At 37.6% G+C, this 21,020-nt stretch overlaps 2 protein-coding genes across 11 annotated transcripts in view; one reads left to right on the forward strand and one right to left on the reverse strand.

Moving 5' to 3' along the window:
- The window catches only part of GAA1 (glycosylphosphatidylinositol anchor attachment 1), an 85,744-nt gene extending 84,778 nt beyond the window's left edge, over positions 1–966 (forward strand). For 2 of the 5 annotated variants that reach the window (XM_022830367.2, XM_022830384.2), the window contains one exon: positions 493–966. In XM_022830367.2, coding sequence (XP_022686102.1) covers positions 493–685 — 193 coding nt within the window. In that variant the 3' untranslated portion in view covers positions 686–966. The remainder of the gene's footprint in view (positions 1–492) is intronic. The other 3 variants (XR_015310286.1, XR_002679202.2, XR_002679207.2) reach the window with 3 other exon arrangements.
- A 342-nt stretch (positions 967–1,308) lies between these two features.
- The window catches only part of LOC111258870 (uncharacterized), a 39,112-nt gene continuing 19,400 nt past the window's right edge, over positions 1,309–21,020 (reverse strand). For 4 of the 6 annotated variants that reach the window (XM_022830431.2, XM_086967612.1, XM_022830424.2 and 1 more), the window contains 5 exons: positions 14,563–14,667; positions 14,114–14,188; positions 3,884–3,928; positions 3,153–3,299; positions 2,757–2,971 (listed from right to left, as the gene is read on the reverse strand). In XM_022830431.2, coding sequence (XP_022686166.1) covers positions 2,945–2,971; positions 3,153–3,299; positions 3,884–3,928; positions 14,114–14,188; positions 14,563–14,667 — 399 coding nt within the window. In that variant the 3' untranslated portion in view covers positions 2,757–2,944. Of the gene's footprint in view, positions 2,598–2,756; positions 2,972–3,152; positions 3,300–3,883; positions 3,929–10,805; positions 10,871–14,113; positions 14,189–14,562; positions 14,668–21,020 lie in introns of those variants that run through there. The other 2 variants (XR_015310303.1, XM_086967607.1) reach the window with 2 other exon arrangements.

Here is a 21,020-nt window from a genome sequence, read left to right on the forward strand (position 1 = left end):
GCGAGCTCGCACTTAAAACTACAAAATGTTGATGCTTATTGTGAGATCTTCAGGAAACACAGTAGCAGCTCATTAACGATCCTGTAATATGTTATACTTGATTGTCATATTTTTAATCGTAACATATATGTAAGTAAAATCGTCAAATTGTGTTACTGTATATTTACCATTATAAATGAATAAATGAAGTAACGGAATCATTACACATTATTATTATTGTTAGTTATTTTGCTTTGTTATATCAAGTTATATCAAAATAAGCCTACAAAGACCTTTGGTTGTTTGAGAAACACGCCAGAGAAGTTTTTTAAAAATGTTTTTTTGTTTCATGGTCCTTGGTGGGCATTTGCGTACAGTACTGGTGGTTTCTTTTTCATTTAACAATCCATTGGCATATATCAAAAGCAACTCCTAGTTATTTGAGCTTGGATTTATAAAATTAACTGCAGAGCAAACCGACACAAACTAATACCGGAATTTTCAAATTTTCAGTTATGACTCCTCCTGGGCAAAGCCGTTGGGACTTAACCCGCTTGTGAAGGCCGTAGTAACTGGAAAGTGCAAAAAACTCAACTGCACCAATAATAATGAGTCGTTTGCTACTCTATCCGTAGTCAATCAAAATAGTAACGTCAACTTTAAAATGAACAGTAAGAATAGCATTGATGCAAACTCCGTTTTATAGTTCGCACGAAGTTACATACTTCGGTACATACTTTTTTGAAGTAATCTTATAACGATATTTGAGTTGATAAGTATACCTTTTGCGACGGTTGCGACCTACCTGCACCTATACGCCCTAGCTCATAAGTGTCTGTGCTTTTACTTTAAAAGCCGCTCTAAAGGCCTAACCCGCGTGTTTATAGACGTATGATAAAAGTTTACAAGAAACGCACTGTACCGAAATGAAACTTTTCGGGAGCATAGCCAGCTGAATTTAGTAATAAAAAACAATCTAGTACTCAACTTTCTTTCGCACTTTTTTAAGATAGATACTTATTCTTTCTGAACTTACTACAAATCCTGTGAGTGGGACACATATCCAAAGATTTTTTAAATTTTAGGTTGTATGATATGCATCAAACAAAGACATTAAAACGAAATTGACTATGGCTCTTATATTAATTATTATATGATATGATCGTATGATATGTTAAACTTATACCATTAAAGGATAACAATTACAGCTTATTCAATTGTATTCCTTTGATAGAGGTCTTTAACTGCTGTATGCCAGATTATCATTGAATATCAGAAATGGACAACCATCGAATGTGAGCTAATTATGTGTATGTATAGTAAATAAGCTTCTCTAAATTAGAAAATTAATATGTGCCAAGTATAATAAATTTATTAAAATACGTTTTCAGTCAAAACTATAACATACTTTCCTCAAATGTGAAGTAGAGCGATCATATTTGTTTCCAAGATGAGCATTAACACAGTAAAAAATATTATTCGTACCTTGTAATGCTGTCTTAGACGAAACAGGAGCTCCATCTTTCTTTAAATACGCTTTGTTTCTAGGTAGAAACGTAATAAATTGATTGTGCTCTATTCATAAAGTAGGGACGCAAATGGGTTTTCCGGTTGTTCAATTCTCTTAACTCAGACTAAGTATAATATAATAATAAATAATGTTACGCAAGTTATCAGCATGAAATGTCAATCAAAGAGAGCACGTATATTATATACATACGTCACGTATATTTTGGTCGGCAAATTCGGTATTACAAAATCTGGTTCCTTGCGTCTACATTTTTTGAGTGTTTGACATCTTGTTATTATTTAAACCTTTCATCTTAGTACTTTGTAATAATGGACCATTCCGCCATTAACAATATATCATTAATTCGAACTAGAATACTGCACGCATCAAGCCACGAGGAGACTGAAACTTGTTTGAATTGAGTGCTTTTTTTTAAAGAAAAACGAAGTTCATATTGACGAATATGCATAATCTGGTTATGTAAACACTGAGTTCTTAAATGGATTGAATGAATTACTAGCAAATTGTCTCTATAGCTAGACAACATTGCTTTTAACATATGGGACAAAATGTACGTACTTATTAGAAATAGTGAAATATAGAAACTTACCGTGACTTTAGAAATAAAGTTAAAGAAGAATATCATTATCGATGTCATTTTAGAATTTGTTTGAATACGTATGCGTGACTAACCGACGCTATTAGGCTAGAAAGTGATAGCACTTTTCGCTGACAAGAATAGAGAGTATATTTGAGCTAATAGATGCAGATACGACAACAAACCGAAACCAGCTGAAAAACTATAAAGCTAAAAACCGAACTACAAAATGATTTTAAGGACACCAGCGAAATCACGTTACAAAAGGGTCGTCTATTTTCGGTCTTATTTAACTTTTAAAGAGGTTTTGATTGTTTTTTTTTTTTATATTATCTTATTCTTTTACTTTGTCTCTTTATGCATGAGATAATCGAATATTAAAATTGTGAGATTTTAAAACAATGTACATCTATCTTAAAGTCCAAGCAAGATGTAAAATTTTGAGTCATGGACGAAATAATTATCGCAAGCGTGCCAAGCAGAAAGGGGTTTCTAACAGCCGGTAGATAGCTGAAAACCAAAAAAAGAACGCAATAAAAAAAACTGCCGTTGTTATGTATAACCCTAACAGTATCGAGAAAAAACTAACTCGATTCTCGGTTAGTTTAAAGTCTATTGTAGTCAAAGAACATTCATCAGTCGGATTATCTATATAAAAAAGAAACACGATTCGCGACAGTAACGTGAGACGTTTTATTCTACTAGGCATGACGCCAAAAATCAGTAGCCACAAAGATCGTAGAAGTTGGCTGACCCTGTGGCTAAACTTAAATTTAGGTGTGTACTATTGACCATGTATATACGTTGAAATAAGCCGTAGGTGATGTAAGGATATATGGTACACATAATGGTGCATCTTATTGCTCTGTTTGTGTTGTCGGAGTCTGAAATTAACAGAAGCAAAGTGTTTTAGATAATTATATAGTCTAGCAATACAGGTGCAATCCTGGGCACAGCCTGACAAATTTAGTGTGAATTCGTGTAACTTCGAACCTATGCACAACCTCGAAATTGGTGGCAAGGAGACTTTTAGATTAATGTACAACAATCAGTTAACATACCAACCTGTGGTAGTGAACGTTTCTCGTTTGACGTATCCGAGCATGGAGAAGAGATTCGTTTAGTTTTGGTACAGGAAGTAGCGTACTTCTGATCGAAAATTTGTATATTGCCTCCACCAGGCACGTGTTTTACATTGTCCATGGAGCCGACCTATGGATATAATATGCACAAAACATACAACAAGACTCTAATAAAACCGACAGCATGGCACAGCTGGGTTTGATATAATGCAGATTATGCCAGAGTGGTGTTACCAAGTGAGAACTTCTCACACCGATCAGAATACTACAATTGAAATCTATAAAATTATTAAATCCATAAAATAAAACGGCATACGAGAACGAAATAAACCACTGGTCATTTGTACGGGACGGAGTGTTTTATCGATGTATGATTTCCTATAGAAACTGATTTAAATTTACTAGTTATGCTTATACAGACAATTCTCAATTCATCACTGGGGCCAGCTGCAATCATTTCGTCATTATATTGCTTTTATAATAATATCTCGGTAAAATCTATTTCATTCCGGAACTATTTCGTACCGCTTAAATTTCTCCAATATTTTTGTTACGTTATACGTGAATAGTAACTTTTTACCAATTGTATGTAGCGAAAGTATACACAGATTATGTATAAGGCTCATGAAATATACGAACCTTTGACCACTCTGTAGTCTAAACTATTTTGAAAATAGCATGATGAACACATTACCTGCTTTTACGTACACTTACCTTAGACCGTGCTTTTTCCTTAAAATCCAGTTTTCGGCTTTCGACCTAACAAATTATACACAGATTAGTTCCGTAGATCCCTCAAATCTACATAATATACGTTCGACTGCTATACTATATTACATAAATTTTAAGAATATAGCACACGAATCGGCGAGATTCGCTTCGCGCCTGTTTAACTATTGATTCATTTAGTTTGGGTCTTTGATATTGTTTTGAAGTTATTTTATCTTATAAATGGATCTGATTTGCGTTACACCTATCCAAACATAGATTATAATTCGGTTGCAGGCATACGCCTTTAAGTTAAACCATCGTAATTATCTTAAGTATTCTGTGGCGCCATTTCTAAGAAGCAGACCGTCAATCCGTTACCTTGCTTCGATAACCTCACAATCTCAGTGCAGTTATTTTGTTATCCTATTCGAATAATAGGTCCCATCTAACATTAATTACGCCTCTGTTGGTGAAATTTATTATTTCTTCTCGTTTTTCTTGCCATTAATCCGTTGCCATTAGCCCGTTCTAATATTTGGTTTCACACAACATATTTGAGTGCAGACTTGCGCCTTTATACGGGCCCGGCTGCTGTCCTAATTCTGCTATCCTATTGTATTTATCCGGTTACGGTGATCGTATTCCCTTCGTTAGTCGATGTGTCAGTGATCTAGTTACCCTGGTCCAGTTATAGTATTACCCTGTTGACCTCATTACTTTATGGCACTTCTTCATCGTGTATACATCGTGTTGTTTAAAGCAATAACTGGGCTTGTTTTTACAAAACCTGCACAAATATTACTTATATATATAACTAAGGGTTCATATTTCATTATCTATTTCGCCCACTTTTAAGAGTAAGAAACTTCCACGTCAAGGACTATGATTTACACGACAAAATAATGGTTTACGTTTCAGAATTATGAACCAGTTTACCAAAAATTACAAGTTTGCACTTCAGTAGTAGAAATTAGAAAAATTAAAAAAAACGATGTTGTACACATTTTGTTAAGTCTAAAAAACAATCAGCCTTTTAATAAAAATATTTCACAACTTCTAAACGGTTGTCGAGCAAACCGTAAAAAAGTCAGCCTGGTAACATCACGCACGCTGTAAGAAAACAAACGCGTTGCTTCAAAACAGGTACCTTTCTAATAAAAAAATATAAACCATATGCCCACATGGCTCATATTTCATTAACCGTTTTGTAAATTAGACAAATTATTGCGCTTCCTGTAAGGGAAGGAAGCTACCCCCTTCCCCCCAAACGTACTAACACGGTCAATTAATTATCAGATTAATGTGATTTATATTTTATCAACAACTATCTATTTAAGAAGAAGTTACCTTGTTAAAAATCGTAAAAAATCATTAAAACGTTTCAAAATTTCGGAAATAAAAAAATTCCTCAAACTCAACGTTTCTAATATAAATCTTTAAAAAATTTTCAACAGTTACCAAGCAAATTGCCAAACATGGTCAGTTTGGCTATATTAGAAGCATACTTCATGGAGAAAACGAAGTTCACCCTCCAAAGAAGAAGGTACTCGTTTGATGGGCTCCATTTTAGATGCAGCTCTTTCTAGCATGAAGCTTTACTAATTCTACTAAAATTAGTTAACTTTAAGAATTCGATTCGGATCGGATAGACAGCCAGAGCTTTCTAGTAGTTAGTAAACTAGAAAAAGCCCCGCGAGCTCTCTCTTGCGCTGGCTTTCAACACATTGAGCACATTTTTACCGGAGTAAAAGGCTAATCATACATACGTCAGAGGCAATGTTGAGCAGGTAGCAGCTTGTCATTAAGATTACAATATTGGTCGACACCTAGCTTAAGAGATGTTTTCAGAATCTAGCGTATTTAGTTTTTTATGCAATACACTTGAAGCCGTCTGCTGAAGATCTGACGAACTTCGCCCCGTACCGTTGGTGCAGTGAATCTTTGATCGTTTTTCCGGGAGTGGTCACCTGCTGGTATCTAGTAACCAGAATACTAAAGTAAAAAAAAGTGCAGTAATGTGCGGCAAATCTCCCGCAAGTCAGTTTTAAGAAATGGAAAATGAAACCCAAAAATGTGATCAGAAATTTGCAACGGTATTTTAATAATACATAGACATAAGTAAGTAGTTGACGCTTGCATTGTCGACTGCCGGAGTAGTTTTCGTAATTTGCATTTCGAGGAGATAGTTGCAGCTGTACGTTGTCGAGAGTATTGCAAAGACGGCCGTCAAACAATACGCGTGAGACGTTTCAGTGCAATCACTGGAGTAATATAGAATGGGTCGTAATTGAAAACAGGTTCTCCAAAAAACGTGATTTGACCTTCTGTTTTATGGTATGATTGCAAAGCAAAGCTGTATCCACTATTGGCCACGACTAAGTTGTATGTCAGAGTCTTGGGAAAGGGTGAGAGTAACTCATGGAGGTGCATGATCTCGTATTTGACTTGGTCCTTGGTAATTTTTGGTTGCAGTAAAATGTGGATAAATCATACATGACCATCCTTGTGACATTGTTTTGGAAAATCAAGCTTCCTCATGAGAACAATCGAGGCACCTTTGTGAAGTGGCAGATTATGTGGCAGGAGTCCAGACACCTTAACGGAATTCGGTTGCAGAATGAGTTCGGTCGACATCATCTGATTGAACGCGTGGTACATCGTGGCATCGCCAGGGGAGAAATCAATGCAGGAATGATTAATACCTAGGGTCACTCCACTACTAAATATTATTATGCATGTTGTTAAGGAAGTGTCCATTGCAGTCTTGAATGAAACAGATGTATGAGCCGCAACGTCTAACAAGAACTGAGAGTACTGGGCGTCAGCGGCAGTGAGGTGCATATCGGCGGTCAACTTGCATATCGTAAAATGCATCCACGGATAATAGTATTGGATGTATGTATCTTGAATCTCGGTGTTGGTACTGCGTTTGACGTCAGATAGCAGCAAAAGTCATTGCAGCACATTGTTGAGATTCTACCGAATGGGTCGTCTATGCTGCATATATCAGCGTACAGATGTTTTAACTGGAATATTGTTTAATTAAATGTAGTTGATCCTCAGAGAGTTGGCACTCGGAGGTTGCGAACAAGGTCTGGGGATTGCGCGTTGCACGTCGTGGTTAGACACAGCGAAGTATTGTCGACAGAGCGAATGAACATCATAGCTTTTGGCCTTGGCTTTGCCATGTAACCGTTCTAAGATGTTATGAAAGGATGCATCGCTTTCCCAAGAGAGATAGGTCTTCATCATTATGGATTGCATTAATGAGGTGTCTATATGCCGTTTCTCGGCGAAGCTGTCATTGAACATATTGATTCGATCTTCACCTTCATGTCAAGGGGGTATTGTTACTATAGGTTCAGTGTAGATGATTAAATACGCTAGCCCGATTCACGCGGTACGCGTAACAGTGGGGTGCGGTTAGGCTTCTGTTGTGAGTTGTCTGTAGCTGAAGGCGCCAGCCATGGTCATCAAGCGAGAACAAAAAAACCTATTTAAAACTGTTGGAGGATCAGTGTGATTCCAAAATTATTTTAAGTACGTGAATTGGGCACAGGCTGGTCGCTGAGATTGTCTTGGTAGTGAAGAAGTGCTTGGGTGTTATGGAGGGGCGGCGGCTGTCCTAAACAAAAATTATTACCTCATCGGCTATTCGCGCATCTAACATGTGGCCGTGCGAACTTAGTGAATAAGTAATGATGTGAGCTTTGCTTTCGTCACGAATGCTCTCTACTATAGGCATTTGTTTGCCGGTATACAACTTTATACATTTCAAATATATCGCGGAATTCGAGACGATACATAATGTGCAGCCAACGTTCAATGGTAGCTTAAAAATCTAGGAAATAGAATTAAATAAATTGACGTGGCTCATTGCATGCTGACGTTTGTGAGCTATTTGGTAATAAAAACACCTTGTATAATTGAAGCAAAATCTTGCGTACACCCAACCAGATGCACCTGGCCGCTCATGCCGAGCGATATCACCTGAAAAAATTTATTGTATTATCTGCAGGTTACACGAAAGGCTCTAATGACAGGCTTGTTGTCCTTATATAGCGCATCGAGCCCTGTGGGGTTTCATCTTACTTAACCTTTCATGCAGCAAAGACTTGTTTTGTTACCTTTAAAAATGGGATTTTACCGTGATGGCACACCTTGTTCATTGAGCCTACGTTTCCCCGTAGAAGGTTGTTTTGGTTCCCGCTTTGCTGGGAAGACTGTTGAGTACCAATCGGGAGTACATCAGTTACCGCTGGGTGAGCGTTGTCTGTGCATCTTAATGAGTTAATGGGCGATTGACTGCCTCAGAGCACTTCTCTGTAAACACTCTGTAATTTTGTCATTGTGGTTAGATTGTGGTCGGCGATTATCGGGACGCGTGTCAGGAGGCTGCGTATCTCGTAAATTATGAAGGCCGTCTCACTCGGTACGGCTCGAAAAGGTGTCCGACTTTCGTTGTAGGTTGGAGTTGGAGGTAACGACATATTGGTCGTGGTGATCTAGCCCTTCACCACCAGGTGGTTGTAGTAAGCCCTTATCTCAGAAAAAGCCTAGACAGGCCATGGGGAAAGCTCGGATTTTTGCTAGGCGGCTTTTGTGCTTGTTTCGCCTTTCCGTCCCTACGGTTCGATCTGTGATGCCTCCGTATTGCGATGCAGGCTTTTCAAGTATTGCGACTTATAGGCAGCCATTCGCGACAGTGATCTTCCGGTATCAACTGAAACGGCGCGGGCGATTTACTGGGCACAGGCAAAGTGTTTACGGCGTTCAAACACAGCACGTTTTTCTTGTCCGTGTGTTTTGACACAATTTTGTATTCTACATACGTTAGGCTACGATCGACGGGCGCCTTATCCAACGGATGAACGTCACCCTATGTATAGATGAAAAAACGACTTTTCCTTTTAGGAACAAAATTATGAGGTGAATGGTGGTGAAGTTATGTATTTGGTCATGTATCGGCGCAGGTGACGCTAATGGCCGCCGCAGTGTTTCTAAATGGTATTGCGGTGCCGCTTTCACACGTGGAAAACAAAAAAACTGCTGTAGTTGGTTCACCACGGACTGAGTAAGCCTCACGTTCCATGAGAAAAAATCAATAACGCCAAAAAGTGGTTATCCAGTCAGCACTACCTTCCGCACTGCTCTTCCTAGGGTGGAATTACACAGACTGTAACAAACTAACTTCAAAGCGCCGTTTTGGGCCAGCCAAACTCGCAAACTTAGACTTTAAGTATAGATGAAATTAGTATAGATAAATATATAATAGATAGATATATAGATTAGTGATAGAATCGTGTATTAAATCATAAAATAATTCAGTGAGATAACTTTCGGAGTATGCCTTGCACTCTCTACTCCCTATGATATTTTAAACAACAAAGCTTGAAAGAGACCTATAGATAAATGACCATTTATTAGCAACATATCCGGCCTGTTTAACAAAGAATCTCACGCCGAGAATTTATACGATATCCAATCTCTCAAGAAAAACTTCAGTTATGATGCATATAGTATGGAGGCATGTAGGACAGTGGACAGTAAAGATAAGCAACAGTACACTTGTTAGCAGAGAAATAAGTCCCGTATTAACTGACCATGTGTAAAAATCGCCAACTGCTTGTTATAGGAGATAGAGCTATTGCTCATTACCCGCGTTCATTATCACTTTTGTATTGCAGGCAGATGTGGAAGTATAGCTACAGGGTAGCTTGAATATTTTACCAAGTTTTCAAAAAACATGCAATGGAAATTACCAAAGACTGTTTCTTAAGAGTAGTCTGTCCTTTAAAATCGACTATTTGCCTTGACTACAATGCAGCGATTTTCAGGTACACTTGGAAGAACTAAAAATGTTTGGTTGTGTGGCATTGTTTCGAAGGTTTTCTTTATAATCCATGTAAATGATATCTACTGAGGGACAGAGGCATATTTTTTATCTTTACGGGGGTTGCAAAATGAAGCGGAATGCTTAAAGCCGAGTCGTCGATTCATACTTAACTTCAAGTTCTACAAAACCACATGCATATAACACTCTTCTTCTCTCAAACGCTTCTTTCCCAAGTAATACATTTCTGGCCAATTGTTGTCTTCGGTGCTGTTATTAAACCGTTTTGTAAATGAATCAAGCGAAACCACGGAGGGAGGCGCCCTTTGTTTCTGTGAAATTCCGTTCAACGGTCAAATTCCTGCCACTTTCGGTACAAAGCAACTTACCAACGTATGTTTGGCATCGTTTCCAACACCGCTGCTACAGTATATGCATGTAGATAAAGGTTCTTTACCCAATCTGTGCAAGAAACTTGGATGCCATCAGGAACTGGAGCGTATAGCATGCTAACTTCGCTGTCAATGTAATCAACGATTATCGAGATGACCGTGGATTCCGATTTTCGGATATATAATAGAAAGTTTAGAGATATGCTGGGCTTCTTGTAGGAATGTTTGTTTATGACGAGAAATTACCTACGCATCTGACCTTCGATCTCCAATAAATACCTTTCATCATTTAGGCCAGTCTCTATAAATGTTTGCTTAAAGATCAAGTTTTCATTTTCAGAGAGCACTTAGTCATTATTCGGTAACTAAGACCTCCTAAAAGTTCTGAATAATATTTCGCACTTCTGGCAGCGAGTGGCCGTGGAAGGCGTGTTGTTCCTATTTGCCGATGACGTCAAGCTTAACAACAAACCAAGTAAACATACTTGGCAAAAGCTGTAGCATCTCATGTCAAAAGCGAAAGGCTTAGTTTGAAGTATTTCTGATATGCAGAGACAAGGTCCCGCCATCGGCGTCGGGCATGTGAAAGTGTTATGCGTTAGCTGGTTTATGCCAATGAAGGCATAGACTATGAAATTTGCCTTGAGAAGTCTGTCAATTGCTATTATAACAGACTAGAATTGTAAGAGATTTCACTTACGAAATTTTCGAGGTGAAACTCTTCATTCGATTTGCATTGGACAGGGCCGGTTTATCGGAGCGACTCTGCGGAGATTAAAAACAGAAGTAAAACAACTGAGGAACTTGTTTCTTAGGGACACCTGTAATGAATCTAAAATCCGTAACCACTGTTTCAATAGAGCATAAGTCAAGGGAAAATACTGATGGCGTCTTAAAGGAACTCCGACTGGCAAGTTTACCTGCGGTAAGCTGAAAACTAGTATTCTACACATGCCAGAAAAAACATTAAAATGCGAAGACCGTGAGTCAATGCATGAGATGGAATTTCCTGACACAGCAATTTGAGCTTTTATGAGAGCTTTTGTTGTTGTTTGAAAGCGATGTTCGCAATAAAATAGCGTAGTACTAGATGCCGTGGCCTGCCAATAATGTGAGTAAAACTATCTTACGGAATCACAGGCCTATACACTCTGTGCCTCGTCAACAGCGTGAATGCAAGAGGCCAGACCATGACGCCAAAAATTCACGTCAATAACGAATCACCAACAATCACAACCAATCGTGAAATGGCGCAAAAAAGCAAGCTTGACTGTAGGACGAGGATTGGCTGAAATGTTATGCAACATACACTTCGATCGATATACGGATGCGATCCAGTCTTGCATATAGTAATTGTTTTTTTTCATTTGCGGCAGCAAGTGATTAGTCGAAGAGGTGAGTCTAGCCAACCATAAACGGATGAATCCGGAAACCTCATGTACAGGATGGAACCAGCTGGAAATCGCAGCTTGCGTAGGTTTGTGCTTGTGGTGGAACACTCTGATGCTAGTTCTAAAAATGGAGTAGCCTTGGGGTAGCAGATCTCAACATGATAATGGCGTAGTTCAACCGTTTCAAACTGACGTTCTAGGTTCCCTTTTCTTAGACGGTATTATAGGAAACAAAGCTCTACTCCGTGTTAGAATATTTTAAATCGAAGCTGCCGTAGCGACGTGTCATGCCACAAGAACTGCTGATTATTTAAGCATGCAAAAAACTACGCAGCAAGTATGCGGATTTCTATGCAATTTCGTACTTAGGAATTGCCGGGTGTCCCTAAACGGGTGGCGCGGCGTTCAAGGATTAAACAGTGTATATCGCATGTTGGCCAAGGACAAAAAGGCCAAATGTCATGGCAGATTCGGGAAATAGACTGCTTAAATTATATCGATATATAAGAATTCTATGGTGCTAGCAAGAACTAGCGATTGTATTGTTAATTACAAAAAGAAGGAATACGTAACTTATTAGTTTTGAACTATGAGGAATGACATCAGTGTCAACCATAAGCGATGTCTAGATTATATCAAAAACGGCAAAAATATTCTGCATAAATACTCTAAAGGGTGTGGCTGTGAAAATTTCACATCGGGCAAATTTTTCTGCTTTCAAATGTGGAAAGCTTAGTATATAAATTTGCTTTTCAAAAAATCCCATAGGAACAGTCCAGCGGCGATAGGCCATATTAACGAGGTGGCACGAGCTCCCTGTGCGTTCATTAAAGTTTTCTTTTCGACGTCTGGCGTGCACAATGACAGGTGGCTCCGTCTTGTTGTAACCGCAATTTTTCCAGGTCAAACTCATTTAAATTCAGCTACAGAAAATCTTAATGTAAATCTGTAACGAGAACTATGAATACGTTAAGACGTTAACAAGTTAAGAAAATGCTCCGATTACACCCCCGAGTCAACATCATACGTTTTTTTATTCCATGAAACGGTTGTTAGTAAATGGCGTAAGAGTTCTAGTACATCCATATGCAGAAATTTTGTTTGTTAACCGGTTTAGCCAAATAGAAACGCAAATCAACTGAAAAGATCATTTTCAATACAATATTAAGATCGCGTTGCAGCTACACTTCGTCCCATGCAATATACATACGATGCTTCGTATAGTCTGTGGGTTCGAGCTTTTAGGCTAACTAACCCTTATAGGACCGAACAGCGAGACTTCCGTGTAACATAACACCAGACACTACTGTGCAACAAGGACAACCGTTTCGATCGACGAAGGACTGAAATACTTGCATTCTTTAGCTTGTCCTCAGCCACTGCATTAAAAGCTTCTTCTGTGCGGAGGCCCTAACACAATACTGCGTAAAAATATCCTACAAAGCGAAGTTTGTCTCCCGTACATGGCACAACACGGCCATTGACTTATAAAATTCCTATTAAAAAACTTCATGACTTCAGCCTTCTAATAGAGTTCACGGTGGGCCCACGGCTTAAATGTAACTCAAATGTTTGAGATGATCCCGTATATATATATAAGTCTTCTCTCTATTTTAGAGCAACTGCGCCCTTAAATTTTGACACTGCTCGAAATGCCTAGAAAGTTATTATTTCTATCTTGGATGTTAAAGTTTTTCACAGGACCCGTTTATCGATTGATGTTCTGTTTATTATCTTCTGTCACCTTTACTCAAAGGAAAACCACACGATATATTGGCTTATCCGCACGTGTGTAGTATCTAAACGACCCGATATTTTTTCATTGAGTAAGGTTGACAGAAAGTAAGACATACTTATTACAAGGTTTAAATTAGGTCAGAATACCTCACCAAAATTTAGGGATTTTTGTTGACATATATTTAACTCGCCAGGTTACAATAATTTCTACATGAAAATATTTTTGTTTGGAAACTTTACTCTTCTAAATCGTCAACTTCTTTGTTACGACGGTCATACAAAGCATAGATTTTACATTTACAGTGAATTTATTTTCTAAAGGTTTCTGTTTGCGGGCACTGTTAGGTAGAACTATTTACATTCGCGACTCGTCTGCCTCTGATTGGTCTTTAAAAGATAAATGCCACCCTCGAATAATGCGTTTGCTAACTACGTTTGGAACACATATCTTGTCGATGTTTTCCTTCACTTAAATCCGGAAATAAAAAACATTATATGTCAAAACTTCTCATTCTAATATTAACTCTTCTTGTAAACATAACTGAAACCTTAAGTTGAATGCGAACCAACCAATGAGCTTTGTCTCGAAAAATATTTGTGAGAAATAAAATAAACAAGTTTACGATGAATTCATTAAAGAACTATATACATGTTTTGTCAGATAATCTATTAAGAAGATCAACGTTCCGTTATGTAACTCTTCTATGTCATATTGCTTTAGTCATACTTTCAGACGCTTCATAGTTAACGCGACCATAAGTTCAGCTTAATTTTGACCAAACCTTTGTGGAACCTGACGAGGTAGTGACCTTAACCAAACTGTAAGTGCGCTTTTTTATATCATACGGCTAAGCAGATAAAAATTCTCCGTTTTTCTTACTTTGACGTTGCCACCACCGGGCTTATGCGTCGCATTGTCCAAAGATCCAATCTTGCTTTGAGCGCTTATAAGGACCTGTATAAAAATTATATATTTAGTATGAGGAGAGACAGAAGTTATCTTTGGAAGCAATTTTTTTTTTTGAATACCGTCCGCTTATTGATTCTGCAGAAAAATCGCGGTGCATGCACAATGAAACTATTATATATATATATATATATATATATATATATAGAACGAATAATTGATCACCTTATTTTACTTACAGTAGTGCCATACACAATTCCTTTAGCCGGCACTTGAGTTTCTATAGATGTGAAGTGCTGGGTATTGATATTTCAACTTTAAAGCGACTGTTTTCTGTGTTGCATCTCTTTTGTTTAAATCAAAAAGCAATTTCAAAGAACGGGTTACTTATAGACTATTAAAGTGTGTATGCAGTATCATACCTTCTGTGTCATTATTTTCTTTTCCCCGCCTCCAGGCCGATAGTTTGCGTTTTGCATTGAACCTACACGCGAATTGGCAGACCAGTCCAATTTTTGAGTCTCCACCTACAAAAGGCCGGTTAAGTGAGAAACAAAGTTTTTTTTTTTTGAAAGGTATTTAGTGTTGGTCACATTGATCGATAAAACTGAAAGTGAACATGATTAGTTGTATATTGTTTAAGCTTCAAAACGGAATACGGCAAATTTTTTTCGCGGCGTTTGAGTTTTTTTTTTATTTAGGTAGTCCTGTTGATTACTAACAGAGTCTACACAAAAACACTTGAAATTTCAAAATCAGGATCTTTTACGAATGAGACTAAATGGTCAGACGCCTTTGCTATGAATTTCTCTACCATCTTGATATGCACAGGTATTTTCTCGGCAAGCTGCTTTCGGGATCATAAAATGGAAGACCAACTTGATTTTTTTTTCGTAGAATCCTGGACCGTTTATTTTGGACCGTTATAATTAGCTAGATCTTGACTATCAGAACTTGGCGGAGAACGGCCTGGACATGGAAATTCTATTTTTAAGTAATAATTCGTAAAAAAATCTATCACCATTTTAGGGAACTCAGTAAACTAATCGGATATAATTTTAGTGATCTTAGGCCAAACCATGTACGATGTTCTCTTTTTTAAACACCTTTAGAATTGTCTTTTTCTTACGGTAAGCATTTACAAGTAATGTGCCATAATGGATGGCATGGAAAGTAGTGATGAACTGTGTATTCTAACCACCGTTTGTGGTGGGCTTCGTTTGTATGAGAATTCGGCATGTCTCGAAAATAAACACACGCCTGCTGCATAGTATAATTTTCAAAAAGATATGGGCGTGCCATAAATTCATATAGGTACAGGCGAAGAAGAAGTACGTTTATTTCAATAAGTCGAACTCGGCTAAATGCTAGGTGAAACGTACAGATGAAGTCTTCTACTTTCTACACAATCATGCAGAATTGAATCACAAGTCTGTAATAGTTAGTACTAGCAGAATGACAGCCCATCGTTCAGCCTTTAAAATTAATGCGGTAGACAAGGATATACTTTAGATATGTATTCGTTTTCTGTCTCAGTCTGGATACTTATTGCAAACACTGGGCTTTTATGAGCGAACTATTTTTAACTTTATTTTCAATAACATAACTATAATATCTAATCGATTTTTCGAATCATTTTTTAATCTAAGCCACTTCATTAGCGGACTTCTTCTACAGATGGTGAAATAAATAGACACGTCGGCAGTAAGTGAATACACCATGCTGTTTTTGGTGCAGGTAAAGGATCCATCCTTTAAAAACGATCTTCCCGAACTGTGGTATATAAAATGTCAATCAGACATCTCAGGGCCAAATATGTTTGAAAATAGAACAGATTTTAAATTCATTATTATTAAAATTATTAAAAAAGACGTATTAAAAATTCCACCTGTACCAAAGCGACAATTATTATATTATTACGAGATATTAGCCTGAGGAAACTCGTGGATGGGTGTTGTAAAGTAGGATAGTGCGCATTTTTTTATGACAAGTGAAAATCTTATCAAAGAGTTAAGATCAAGATTAAGAGTCACGATAGGAGACGGAATAATTTTCTGTTCCTCAAGCTCAAGCGTATATAATTTAAAGTGTTTGCATCGTAGAGGACAATAGGCGATGTGCACCATGTTAATGTCAGTTTCTTAAAAAAAAACAATGAGTGACAAATTAGAGTGGTAAAGTAGGGTGCGAATAAGCAGCCAGTAAAAAGCTGCTGTAATGCTGGATCCGCAGGGCAAATAAAACAAGCACGAATATTTTTTGTTCACTTATTTGGTTAAAAAATTATTGTTATGTACGAATATATTCAAATTAAAGAGTACATTTATAGTAAAATGAACTATTCGATCATCTTCCATCTTGCTGGATGCGCCGAATTTGAGTTTCCCTATTGCTAAAATACTTGAAGCTTTGCGTGCTAAACGCTTTAGGCGGCTAGTCATTCTCAGCACAAAATAAACTATATCTAAGCCCGTTTTTGAACTTCGATTACGTTACCTCAAATGTTTCAAGTTTAGTGGTTGGCCAACACGTTACCACTGCCATTCCATTATCATGACCATGGCGCTCGGAATTCTTATCGCTAATAAATACAAGGCTACCAAAATTGATTCCAAATAATTAACCAAGTTCTTGAAAGCATCTTCGAATCAATGAAATAGCAAGCGTCAATTTACACAGCACCCATTGTCGAATTTTTTAAAGGCGAATAAGGGATCGAAACTGCATCATAAAGAGTCAGAAGTACCACTATATCTGTTTGTTGTCCTGATTTGTTATCAAGTTCTGGTCATGTAGATACGAAAGTAAAGGTAAGACATCCAAGTCTATTTGATGCTAAAAAAAGCTCGTGTGTGCACGCAATTATTAGATCAACCAGCATCTCAGTACTGTACATCTCCTCTGTAATGACGTACGGCAAAGGAAAATGCCCGAAACTGACTGAAGGTATGTAGATTATGATAGCATGGTCATGGCTCTTAAGGGAAGGCAATTGTTTGCATAGAGCAGGTCTACCGTCATACATAATTATTCGCGATTCAGTTCTGCCCATTTCATTATCTACTGCAGCTGCTGAAGAGGACGAAGGCAATACATGAACAAGTTTGCCGGATTCATAGGATGGTCACAAACTGTTCGCCTGGTCGCTAGGATGATCCTGTAAAGTTGTATAGAAAACTTGAAAAAGCTTGGCTGCGACAACAGCATATCCGAGAAAAGCAAGGTACATTTCGGAGATCGTTCACGCTTGTTTGCGTTTACGATTATTAAAAGTGACTTCGTGGATTTTAATCGACCATAAAAAGCCAAGCTGCTATGCGATCATTTCGACAATACGTACAGAAATAGAAAATTTTAAATTCTAAACAGGTGCTAGCACTATTCATTTAATGTGGCTAAGGCTGGCCTTACTAAACTTTTAAGCTATATTCTTCTCCCTCTCCCCCCCCTCTCTCTCTCTCTATACATATATATATATATATATAGAAGAAGTGTTTTTATAATAGATATTGACTCGCCTCATGTAAGGAAAGTGTACTGGTCCACTTATTAAGTGAATTATTTTACCTATGGTCTAAACTCTAAAAAGAATGATTCACAAGACTAGTATCTCCAACATCAAGCGACGGAGCGCATATCGCCATAAGACGACAGAACGAGAAGGGGCGCTAAGGACTACTCGCTTGTTTTTGAAGTAAATGGAAAAACCTGTCTACCAAAATGCGTTTTGTGTATGATATCAAAATAATAATATTTTTAAAAAAGCCAGGGCACCATGTCATCCTGCAAAATTCCTTCTAACCTAACAAGTGGCCTGCTTTGATTCGTGTGATCAGCGAACAAATGCGGTGTGTTTCATCTTGGCAGTACAAATTTTAATAATTAAATTTCAATTTGATACTAACGTGAACCCAGTTGGTTCTGATTGAAGTTGCTACCCGCCTAAACATCCGGTTTTTAGCCGCTCATATATTGATGAGTAGATTTATCGTGCGAGTATGTCCCTTTATGCATATTGTCGGGTTTTTAAGACATTTGGAATTTCAATCCGTTCATATAAAACTATGTCGTATGCCTACTTCTTTATGTATCAGTAATTCAGGATCCGTTTACCTTCGGGGACTTAGATTAACTTGAAAAATAGAGCGAAAATTCCTTCGAAAAGTTCATATGGCAATTTTGTACCATGTATGCCATATTTTCGTAAGTATAATATTAAAATAGATAGCTCACGTTAATGATAGGTTAGTCACGCTATTCCAAAGACATTCTGTTGTAAAAGTGTGTGAAACATCGCCAAGCTTAAGGGAACTATTTGGATCTATGAGATCGTAAAATTAGTACCAATATCCGAGGCTGCGCTAAGAGGGTATTAGCAACGGTATTTTTGACGACTTAGTCAACCTAAACCATAAAATTGTTTAATTTTTAACGATGCGGCGAACCAATTGAAGTAGTGTATATATAACTTGAAGGAGATACTAGGCTAGTTAGGCGACTTTTGTATTTTCTTAGTTGAACGATGGTTTCCAGCGAGTTGTGTACTTTCCTCGATGACACGTCCAGGTGCCTTAACACACCGTTAAGAGCCCATTTATAATTTTTTGCCACAAGTATTGCTACCGGTTTGGTTCACGCGCCAAGTTCTGGCCGTTGAGCCCAACGTTATTTCTCTACCGCACCATGGTAGCCTTTTCAGACGATTTTCCCGGTTCGATTCGTATGGATCTAAAGCCCGGTGTACCGCTAACCTTGATTATCTTGGAGTGGGCAATAATTTCTTTGAAACCTACTGCTTGCGGTATTTTACGCAAGAACTAATTCCTTGCTTTTGCTTTGCGGGTGACTCGGGTACGTTGATTTCACCGCTAGCGTACCTTGCACCGATTTTTGTTAAATACCTCAAAAACTTGCTTCTTGTTTTTGATTGATATCCTTTGTTCTTTCAGTTGTTATCTCGTATGTCCAAGCTTGAAGACTTAAATCAAACATCATCGTCAAAAGACCTGGTTGAATGTAAAGCTTGTAGTATAAACAATAGGACGGGGCGAAGGTGTAAGGTGGCTCTACTCTTAACGTTTTGATGCTCTAAGTGCTTACACTAATTCTATGACGGCATAATTTTCTCATAAAGCTATACATGTATCGTGGAAAAATCTGAATGCCTTTTCTAAACTAAACACTACGAATTTCTCAATAGTCGATCTAGGGAGTATCATTTATTTCATCAATTTCTTCAATTACAGCACTTAGTAGGTCTTTTAGAAACGAGAGTATGGTCATTTTACTAGTTCGGCGTGCTATCCCACCTAGGTTCTTGCACTGTTGACCTGTAACGTGCTCAGAGCTCTGTTATAGCTGGTTTGAGTCTAAAAATATTCCAAACGTACGTTCAAACTTAAACGTAAGAATTAGGGCTCTGTGTTAGGTCGTAAACTACAAAGGGAGTCCACTGGAAGGTTCATGGACCAAAGAACACATGATTTCAAATAATCTAGGAACGAGTCGGACGCTAATGCAATTCCAAAGTTAAACCAATCTCAATGTAGACATTATCTAACAGAACTGCTAAACGTCAACTGTAGCAAACGGTCAGTATGCCAAACTCACAAACTGGCTGCAAGCCCAGTATCGGAAAACATAAAAGATGCAATAAAATAAGATGGAATAGAACAAGATTCAGAATCTACGTCTAAAATTCTGAAAACAGGCCCGAAGTTCCATACTGACATTTGTACCACGCAAAAACATCTTACAATTCTGCAGCCATCGTAATATGAGTATTTCTGGTCAATGCGGATTACTTCACTTTCATTGTGTATGTCTCGAGTACTTTTGCTGTGCGGAACGCATGAAGCACCTCTAGAATTACATTCAGCAAATCTTTGCAAAGGAACGTTATGCAAAGTAGAACCTAGTTTGAAGCACTTCTAAGGAAAGGTAACCCTCTCAATGACAGAGACTAGCATAAAATCAAAAGGTTTTTTTCTCTTTTTCTATGAAATCTCTTCATCTTTGCATTCTGATGTGATTTCAAGGATAGCATAAGACATCAGATTTCGTACGATATACGGAAAAATAAGACCCTTAATCAACTAGGTTTCGGGGCCTGAGTAGGATGAACATATAAATCACGACTCTTCAGGATTTATAAAATAATTTCATTTAATACTTCGCTGTTGGAAAGTGAATGTTTTGCCCGAAACATATATCGGACAAAACATTCACTTTCCGCAAATATCCCATAAAACAGGGACACTATATTCTTGAATATACAGCTAGAAAAATTTTTGACTGCTTGACATGTTTAACTTTCAATATTAGATAAAGACTGAATAAATCTAAATGAAGAAATAAATCTAAATGTATAAAAAACTCTCGAAATAGGCGATAATACGATGTTTGTACATTGGGTCAATGCCAAATATTCGCCATGCTTTCTATATTGACTAAGTCCTTGAGCTTTTTCAATACAAAACTATTTTTTTAAATAATTTGCAACAGTCATTGATAGAACAGAATGCTAAATATAAATGACGTTCAGCTAACCTAACAGAAAAAGATGCATCTTGACTCATGTGAAAAAAGACTTCTTCCATGTCAGCCAAACCTGACACGTATATGACGTCAATTACACGCCATACTTGGAAGCTACTCCCAAATAATTGTACAAAATAAAAGAAAAGTCGGAACACCTATGAGGTCTAACCTAGGCGAAAACTTTCAAGGAAAGTATTAAGGAGCACACCCAAACGTTGTATAGTATTTATTTATTGAGGTCTTTTTTAAAATGAGTCATTTAGCTTAATAGGCGCTTCCAATAGTACTGCAGGTCGATCTAGAAGGCACCGCAACATGCTATAATATTAAGTGTTTCGAA

Source organism: Varroa jacobsoni, unplaced genomic scaffold, assembly GCF_002532875.2.
Source record: "Varroa jacobsoni isolate VJ856 unplaced genomic scaffold, vjacob_1.0 scaffold_25, whole genome shotgun sequence".
Taxonomy (NCBI): domain Eukaryota; kingdom Metazoa; phylum Arthropoda; class Arachnida; order Mesostigmata; family Varroidae; genus Varroa; species Varroa jacobsoni.